At 35.0% G+C, this 9,584-nt stretch overlaps 2 protein-coding genes across 2 annotated transcripts; both read right to left on the reverse strand.

The window, feature by feature from the left end:
- Positions 1-629: 629 nt before the first annotated feature.
- Positions 630-4,942, reverse strand: LOC127159217 (polymeric immunoglobulin receptor-like; the record flags this gene model as incomplete). The annotated part of the gene is made up of 9 exons (XM_051102106.1): positions 4,706-4,942; positions 4,322-4,618; positions 3,427-3,741; positions 3,037-3,348; positions 2,633-2,950; positions 2,280-2,555; positions 1,255-1,360; positions 1,064-1,110; positions 630-787 (listed from the first exon to the last, which is right to left on the reverse strand). Coding segments are annotated over exons 1-9 (1,872 nt in total), but the record flags the coding sequence as incomplete, so codon positions are not given.
- A 628-nt stretch (positions 4,943-5,570) lies between these two features.
- Positions 5,571-9,278, reverse strand: LOC127159216 (polymeric immunoglobulin receptor-like). The gene is made up of 6 exons (XM_051102105.1): positions 9,028-9,278; positions 8,646-8,942; positions 8,238-8,555; positions 7,773-8,090; positions 7,420-7,695; positions 5,571-6,902 (listed from the first exon to the last, which is right to left on the reverse strand). Exons 2-6 carry the CDS (start codon positions 8,743-8,745, stop codon positions 6,787-6,789), a joined length of 1,128 nt encoding a protein of 375 aa, XP_050958062.1. The 5' UTR covers positions 8,746-8,942; positions 9,028-9,278; the 3' UTR covers positions 5,571-6,786.
- Between the last annotated feature and the right edge of the window lie 306 nt (positions 9,279-9,584).

A 9,584-nucleotide genomic window follows, 5' to 3' on the forward strand; every position in this document is an offset into this window, starting at 1 on the left:
AAGGAATCTAATAACATTGATTTCAGCAGTGACAAAAAATAAAATATAAAAATTCAATCAGTCATCATCTTGGGTTATACTGTTTTATTAAACGCCATGCCATGACACTGTTTGACATTTCAAATGTTGTATAATTTTGTTTTCCTTTTTTTTTTTTTTTTTTTTTTTTTGCATTTATAGCAGTATATACATAATACATAATACATCTCCATTTTTTCTTCTTTTTGAAAATCATTGAAGAATAGCATTATTTTGCAGTTGGTGAAAATGCACAAATAAAATCTCCTATGGTCTCACATAGATGTTTAGTATTAAGGAGTCTACATTATTTATATTCTCACATGACGTCTGTTTAAAAGCTGTTACTAAGGAGATTTTCATCCATCAAACAATGCTTTCTCTGCATTTGAAGTCGAACCATTACTGCATATTTTGTCAATTAATGTCTCTATTTACTGGTTTTATTCACAACAGCAGAAATTTTACATTTTTTTATGATTCAACACTGTACTCTAATAAAACATCTGATTAACACTAAATTAGAAATGATAAATAAATTGAACTAAATACTGGTTAAATGTGTGATGATTTGGTGTTAAAAGTTAGTTGAGTCTTGTGCGATAACTGACTGCGGCGTAATCAGAGTAAATCTCATTCTTACTGAATCTGACTGAAGCGTCACTGAGAGACTCTTCACACTTCTGGAAAGTGACAGTGGCGTACAGGAGCCCATCAGAGGGGATTGTGGGTAGATCACCAATGCTGTTCATTTGGGCTGTTCCAGGATCTGAGAGAGAATCACGTCTGCTGTCTGCACATAATGACTGAATGTGGATAAAATAAAGAGAAAATACTTTTTTAAAAAAATGTGAAAATCCCAATATACACATGCACACAAACTATAACTCACCATTGTATTTTTCTTCCTCTTTCTCTTGTCTGGTGTTGAGGTTCTTCCTAATTATCCAAAACAAAATGTAGTACAAAGCACAAAGCAGTCGCCTCTTTTTTGGCACACAAATGGAACCCCATAATATACAAGCACATACAGACTATAACTCACCATTGTATTTTTCTTCCTCTTTCTCTTGTCTGGTGTTGAGGTTCTTCCTAATTATCCAAAACAAAATTTATCAGTGAGAGAAAGACAAACTAGATCAACATCAAATGTCAGCAGCATCTGAGATAGAAATTCATTAAGTAAGCTCAGAGACAATCAAACTACTTAATTAAACCATTCAAGAATAAAGAAACCAAGTGTCACCTCGTCTCTTGTGTTTTATTTTCCACACAGTCAGAGTGAATCCACTGATCAGCAGAAGAATCACACACACACTAATAATGATGATCATGGAGAAATCTGAGAATAAAACAGACACAGAGTGTAAATTAAACAGAAACACAGAGATAGACATAAATGAAATATTTACATAAATAACTGATGACATTCATTTTAAGCCCATTTTAATACTTATGACCTATGAGTTACAATAGATTTCAGAACAAGTGTGAGTATAAACATTTCATATAAATAAAATATTCACAGAGCTCTGTTATAATAATCTGTGATCTATGCATTAAATTAGTTGAGTCTTGTGTTGTGAATGTGTTCAATCTTATTTTATTTATTTATTCGTTTTCTGGAGCTAAAGTATCCTGCAGTAAAATGAACATATTTTAGTTTCTCCTCTGCAGACTTGCAAACAACCTTTGGTCTACTTCATCTCTCTGTTGAGTCTCATGTTGGTTTCCTGAATAAAAGCCGTTAGTTCTTTACAGCCAAATTGAACTGAGATGCTGAACCTTCAGCTCATTTCTGTGGTTTTGATCTGGAATAAACAGCCTGTTCATCATAAACACTAAAGATCTCCTGCATTTATCTGCAATGTCTTACATTCAGATCCAACAGTTTTATGAGCTATAAAATAATTATGTAATACATTTACAATGAGGTTACAAAAAAATCAACAAAAAGATTTGTTTTCAAGAAACAGTAGTGTTACCAGGACATTTTTATGTTTAGGTTTAAACATATAGTTTAACAAAACAACTGTGACTTTTGCCTGCAGATATTTGACATTTTAACCAGGCGAAAAACAAACCAAACAACCAAACAACAACAACAACAACAAAAAAAAAAAAAAAAAGAAAACCTTAGACAAATGTAGAAGTAAAATAGTTCACAAATAAATCCTTCCACAGCAATGTATAAAGGTTTAACTTTTTGAGAGCATTATTATATTTGAAAAATCACTACACAGATGATAATAAACTCTTACCCTTTTTTATAGTGAGACTGACTTTAGTGGTGACGTGAGCTCCACACCAGTATATCCCAGAATCCTCTTCTCTCAGATCAGTGATGTTCACAGTAAAGACTCCAGTAGATGCTTCATCACTGAAAGAGAATCGATCATCTCTGATCGTCTCCAATAAAACTCCATCCTTCACACACATGGAGGCTTCATGTGCTTTGCAGAAGCTTTTCTGATCTTCATCCTGATGTTTGCACTGGATTGACACGTCGTCTCCTTCATACTTAGTCAAGTTCAGCTCTGGAAATGTTCACAAATACAAGAACATCAATTCACAGCCGTAGTTTCACATATTCAGATGAATAAACCTTCCTCACCCTCGTTCATGATGATGATCAGATGAGTGTAAAGATAATTGAGGTCTCTTTCTAATGTCACTGCACACCAGTATTTCCCAGCATCCTCTGCTGTCAGTCCAGTGATGGTCCCAGTGAAGACACTTGCAGTGACGTCATCATTCAGAGTCAATCTGTCAGTCTTGGTCTCTTTCTCTTCTCTCACAGTCTCATTGAGAGTATTTCTGTCTCTAGTGGAGCACTTCCCCTTACAGAGAGACTTTGACTTTGATTTATAGATTGAATCATAAGGGCAGATGATCTCAGCAGATTCTCCTTCATGTCTCACTACTGGAGCCACTAAAAACAAACAAACTCAGACATTCAACACAAATTATTCTGAATGTACTGTATTTACTACAGTGAAATCATCTGAATTGACTCACTGGTGATGTTAAGCTGAATTTTAGTGTTCAGGGAGATGAAAGTCAAATATGTGTCTCTGGTTTCTGCTCCACACCAGTAAACTCCAGCATCTCTCACACTCACATTACTGATGATCACTGTAAAAACTCTCTCTTCATTTCTCTCAGATGAACCATTCATTTGTGTCACTTTAGATGAGCTGATGTTTTGACAGATGTGATTATCATCCTCTTTGCAGAAATTAACTTCATGTTCCTCTGGGATCTGACAGGTGATGCTGACTTCTTCACCAAGATACACAGATTCAGTCACATTCTTTGGATATTTTGCATCTATAAGCCAAAAGAAATTACATATAAATCAGAACAGATACATCATACATGAAAGATAAAGTATTTGATGTTCCTCACCGTGTTTGACGTTCAGCTGAAGTTCAGTGAATCTCTCAGTATAGTGAGATACATTCACTCCACACCTGTATGTTCCAGCATCTGCAGCTTTCAGTTCTCTAAAAAACACCATCAAGACTCCTGCTCTGGTGTCGTCATATAAAGAAACATCTCCATTCTCCATCCATTCATCCTGAACTCCTGGATTCTTCCTCTCTGAACATCCATCTGATTCTTTACAGATGTATTTTGGTTTGGTTTTGTATTGAGGATGTTCACACTTGATCATCAAACCACCTCCTGAGTAGCTGCTCACTCTAGACACGCCCACTTTAGCTGTCAATCACAAATATCTTATTAAATCACATTAATCGAATGTGACAGCTAGGAAATACTGAATAAACACTATCAATTTGCAATCACAAATATTATTAAATCTATCATTAAATCCTATAGTGTATATACTTTTAAACCAGATTTTATTGACAGTTTGTTACTTACAAACAACATGCAGAACAACATCAGTAATAATAGAGTAACTGTATGAGTGTCTGTTGATCCAAACTCCAAATAAATAAACTCCTCCATCATCTGGTGTCACAGCTAAAATGTTAAAACTGAAGATATTTTTATGTTTGTCATCAGAAATACTGAATCTTTTTCTCTTATTCCTTGTGCTGTAAATCATCTTAATGGAGTCTTTTCGTTCTTTCAATATGATCTTGGGATCATTAATATGATTCTGTGAATATTCACAGCTGAAATTGGCAGATTCTCCAATATTCACCATCACTCTATTTGATACGTTACAAAATGAACCTGTTATTCAAAAAATAAGAAATATATTTTGTATATCTAAAAGCTTTAAAATGATCAGCTGTTTTACTAAACAAATTTTTAATATGAAATGACTGACCTTCTTCCACATTCAAAGTCATATCGATGGACCATTTGCCTTTAACCCCAATCCTGTATGTTCCAGCATCTTGCATATTCACTTCTCTAATGTAGATCATGAGGCCTCCATATTCATCGGAAAATAAAGAGAACCTTCCTTCATTAATCCATTTATTATGTTTCATATCATTTATTATTGTTTTCCACTCATGTAGTCTATACATGTATTTATCAGAGTCACTGAACCAAGACTTCCATGAATCAACAAGAACACTTCCTCCAGAATATCCAGTGACACTGAAGCATCTCACTGCACCTGTCGATCAGATTGATACTGTGATCAGAAAGCTGATGAACAGAAAACAGCATCATTACTGCAGTGATGAAAGAGAAAAGCTCTGACCTGAGATCAGGTAGAAAGTGAAGAAGATGAGGAGGATCTTCATTGTGAGTTGAGTTCAGTCTTCTTTATGCTGAATGATCTCTGTGTGAATCTCTCTGTCTCTACATCTGTCTGCTTTAGTTACTTCCTCTTTATTCAGCTCTTCATCAGTAATGAGCAGCTTTACTGGCTCCTCCCACCATCACCACTGACTGAATATCACATTAATCACACTGAAAGAGCGCCACCTAGTGGAGGTTACAGTGTCTGATACTGAGAGCTCAAACAGGTGTTATGTTCTCTGTATAAGTACCAACGACATTGAATCAAATCAGATCAGGATAATTTAAATATTCCACTAGAGGTCTCCAGAAAGGTATAACGCAGCTTTAAGATTAAAAATCATTTGAAAACAAAATGTTAAAACAACGTAATAAAAAGAATATGCTAAAACACAAGATACAGTACAAAATATTCCACAAAGAGCTGACATAATTCATACATATAAATGTTTATAAAGGTTGAGACACTCATATACAGAGAACATCTTAATGACTTGATGACTTTATTCAGTGACATGAATTTCCTGCCATGCTGTGAAATCAAAAATTGCATCTGATACTTGTTTTGACATTTTTATCAACTGTAAAAAATAAAGAAATAAATAAATAAAAATAATAATAATAATAATAATAATAATAATAATAATAATAATAAAATTTTTTTTTTTAAAATAACAGCTTTTGTTTGGACCCCTGTGGAGAGAAAAAAAGGCTTTCAAGAACATGAAAAAAAAAAAAAAAAAAAAAAAAACAACAAAAAAAATCTAAACATCCATAAAATTGACTTTATTTTTAGTGAAATTAATTGTTTTCACATTCAGTTTTTGAGAAGGCACAGCCACCAACTTCTTTGCCTATGCTGGAAACAGTTGAGCCTACAAACTACCTTTGTGACAGGATCTGGTCAGAGTGTAAATGAATTCTCTCAAAAAAATTTCCCCCTCCGCTCTCTCAAATTCCGATTCACCCACAAACGGAGCCCTCAGCACCATATAAGGAGAAAAGGGAGGAGTCAAAGCTGGCCTTAAATTTCATTGGCCCTGAGAGTATCTTGTCACCTTGGCATATTTGAACATGCAATATGTTCTGTAATAACAGCTGCCACCATAGTGTCTGAGCGGTGGTGCTGGCATAGCATTTGAAAAACAAGCTTTATTATGGGTACTTATCTATGACTGCTGTTAGTAGGACTGACATAATAAAAAAAAAAAATGTTTTGAGCCCATACTTCCCTATGATGCTCATGTTACACATTCACTGTGGCTAAATGTGGCTTGAAATAAACAGTTTTGTAAACAGAATTGCAGATGAACCAGTATTATTTTCATATATAATAAAACTTCATAGCATGTTTCTCTGGAGTGGAAACTTCTCTGTCCATTGGTACTAAATACACAGTTTCCTGTTTTTATCACACCTACACGTGGCTGAAGGGCTTGTTGGTTATGACTCAAAGAACAGAAAAGAAAACCACAAGCTGGAGAGCATTGTTTGATCTTTAACACAGTCACAGTATAAAACAACATTCAAGCACGAACCTTGAGAGACATTTCTAAACTCTGCTTAACCTACTCAAAATACTAGATATATATATTTTTTTCTGAAATTATTAACAATTTGATTGAAAACATGATAATCAAACATAAGTATATATAATTCAAACACAACAGTCTGCAAGCTGTGCTGATCTCTAGTCACGAAGGAACTTGCGGGGTAAATTTCCTTCCTACGGAAGACAACTGTATCATGTGCAACAGTCTTCAAACTTCTGAAATCTTGTTTTCAATGCTGGGTGGTGTAGAGAGTTTTGTCAGTATTTTTCTGTAATAATACAAAGTTTTGTACATGCAGTAAAACTTCATAGCATGTTTTTATGGAGTGAAAAGTGCACGTCTTGGTTATGACTTTGCTATGTTCCTACAATCACAACAGAACTATGACAAAACATCCTTTTAAAGACATCTTAGGTTGCCCTCATTTGGACAAAAAAAGTTTTGGCCTTTGTTTTAGGGACTGGGTTAGTCAGTATTATTATCTGCTTCATATAACGTATAAATCTACATTCTCATTTAACTTTAATTTACACATAATCAGAGTGAATCCACCAATCAGCAGCAGAGCTGAAGAAACACAAATCAAGTTGATCATGGTGAAATCTGAAAATAAAACACAGACACTCAGAGTTATACAGTAAGAGAGAAATAAGCATGCATAGACATAAAAATACACAACATGAACACGGCAATTATATACACACTTGTGAATGAATATGAAGGAAATGTAAAGCAGTTCTGATGTTTTCAGTCATTAACACTGTCAAAAGACACGTTTACATTGTTTTGGGTACATCGAAACTATTGTGAGAGTGCAGAGCTTGAGCTGAATGAACTCTGGTGATTCAGACTTACATGGCTCTGATTGGAAATTGCATTTACATGCTCAAAAATATTTGTGACTGGCTACAATGTCCAGCGCTGCAAAAACACATTGTAAATTGCAACCTTTGATGCTCTTCACACACTGTCACAGAAAGTACTTCATCGGTACCTGTCAGTACTTCGATACTGTGGAAAGGCTGATATCATCATGTTTTTTAAAATGTAAATATTGACTTCGAATTTAAAGTATCAGTACATTTCACAACATTATTTTAACACTATTAAGTTTTCTTACCTGTTTTAACACTAAGGTTCACTTTAGTGATGACGTGAGCTCCACACCAGTATATCCCAGAATCCTCTTCTCTCAGATCAGTGATGTTCACAGTAAAGACTCCAGTAGATGCTTCATCACTGAAAGAGAATCGATCATCTCTGATCGTCTCCAATGAAACTCCATCCTTCACACACATGGAGGCTTCATGTGCTTTGCAGAAGCTTTTCTGATCTTCATCCTGATGTTTGCACTGGATTGACACGTCGTCTCCTTCATACTTAGTCAAGTTCAGCTCTGGAAATGTTCACAAATACAAGAACATCAATTCACAGCCGTAGTTTCACATATTCAGATGAATAAACCTTCCTCACCCTCGTTCATGATGACGATCAGATGAGTGTAAAGATAATTGAGGTCTCTTTCTAATGTCACTGCACACCAGTATTTCCCAGCATCCTCTGCTGTCAGTCCAGTGATGGTCCCAGTGAAGACACTTGCAGTGACGTCATCATTCAGAGTCAATCTGTCAGTCTTGGTCTCTTTCTCTTCTCTCACAGTCTCATTGAGAGTATTTCTGTCTCTAGTGGAGCACTTCCCCTTACAGAGAGACTTTGACTTTGATTTATAGATTGAATCATAAGGGCAGATGATCTCAGCAGATTCTCCTTCATGTCTCACTACTGGAGGCACTTTAATTAAAGAACAGGTCAATTGTACATTAATTATTGTGCTTATAAAATATTGATGTATTTGGCCTACAGTGTAAAATTAATACTTCAACTGCTCACATTCCTCACAAAAATCACAAGTTTTAATTGAGAAATTATTTTACTTACTGCTAACATGCAGATGAACAGTACTAATAATAGAGTAACTGTACGATTGTCTGTTGATCCAAACTCCACATAAATAAACTCCTCCATCATCTGGTGTCACAGCAGTAATTTTCACACTGAAGACGTTTTTATGTTTGTCATCAGAAATACTGAAACTTCCTTTCTTATTCCATGTGCTGTAAATCATCTCAATGGAGTCTTTTTCTTCTTTGAATATGATCTTGGGATCATTAATATGATTCTGTGAATATTCACAGCTGAAACTGGCAGTTTCTCCAATATTCACCATCACTCTCTTTGATACTTTACAACATGAATCTGTCATTCACATAAGAAAAAATATTTTACTTTGATAAAGGCATTAAAATGATCAGTATCTCTACTATTCAGACATTTAAAATTACTGACCTTCTTCCACATTTAAAGTCATGTCTATACCCCACTTGTAAAGAGCACCAATCCAGTATCCTCCAGCATCATGTTCATTCAAATCTCTAATGAAGATCATGAGGTTTTTTCAGTTGTCTCGGAACAACGTGAATTTTCCATCATTTATCCATTTATCATGCTTATTATCATTTATTATTGTTCTCCACTCTGGTAATTTGGCCATATATTTAGCAGAGTCACTGAACCAACGTTTCCCAGAATCAACAAGAACACTTCCTCCAGAATATCCAGTGACACTGAAGCATCTCACTGCACCTGTCGATCAGATTGATACTGTGATCAGAAAGCTGATGAACAGAAAAAGCATCATTCATGCAGTGATGAAAAGAAAAGCTCTGACCTGAGATCAGGTAGAAAGTGAAGAAGATGAGGAGGATCTTCATTGTGAGTTGAGTTCAGTCTTCTTTATGCTGAATGATCTCTGTGTGAATCTCTCTGTCTCTACATCTGTCTGCTTTAGTTACTTCCTCTTTATTCAGCTCTTCATCAGTAATGAGCAGCTTTACTGGCTCCTCCCACCATCACCACTGACTGAATATCACATTAATCACACTGAAAGAGCGCCACCTAGTGGAGGTTACAGTGTCTGACACTGAGAGCTCATACAGGTTTCAAGTTCTCCATATAGGCTCAAATGACAGTGAAGTGAATTAAAATATGAAAAAAAAAACTGAACATGTAAGTTCAATGACATAATCTAGAGCCCATAACAGGAACTCCTGAAAATGCATCTGCAAATGCATGCATATTTTTTTTTTTATTTATTTGCACATTAGTTGTAAGACACATTATACACTTTTTAAGATCAAACTGACTATATCTTTTTGGAATTTAACTGTATATGTTTCAATACTTGCATAAAAGTTGCATAAAAAGTCAACATCGATATGGATTCAG

The sequence above is a fragment of the Labeo rohita genome, unplaced genomic scaffold (assembly GCF_022985175.1).
Source record: "Labeo rohita strain BAU-BD-2019 unplaced genomic scaffold, IGBB_LRoh.1.0 scaffold_1996, whole genome shotgun sequence".
Classification (NCBI taxonomy): Eukaryota; Metazoa; Chordata; class Actinopteri; order Cypriniformes; family Cyprinidae; genus Labeo; species Labeo rohita.

Coding starts and splice junctions, on each gene's coding strand:
- LOC127159216 (XM_051102105.1), bottom strand. CDS start 8,745: ATGATCTTCATTAGAGATTTGAATGAACATGATGCTGGAGGATACTGG. Junction 8,556..8,645: donor GACTTTAAATGTGGAAGAAG/GTCAGTAATTTT, acceptor TGTGAATGACAG/ATTCATGTTGTAAAGTATCA. Junction 6,903..7,419: donor GAACCTTAGTGTTAAAACAG/GTAAGAAAACTT, acceptor TTTTATTTTCAG/ATTTCACCATGATCAACTTG.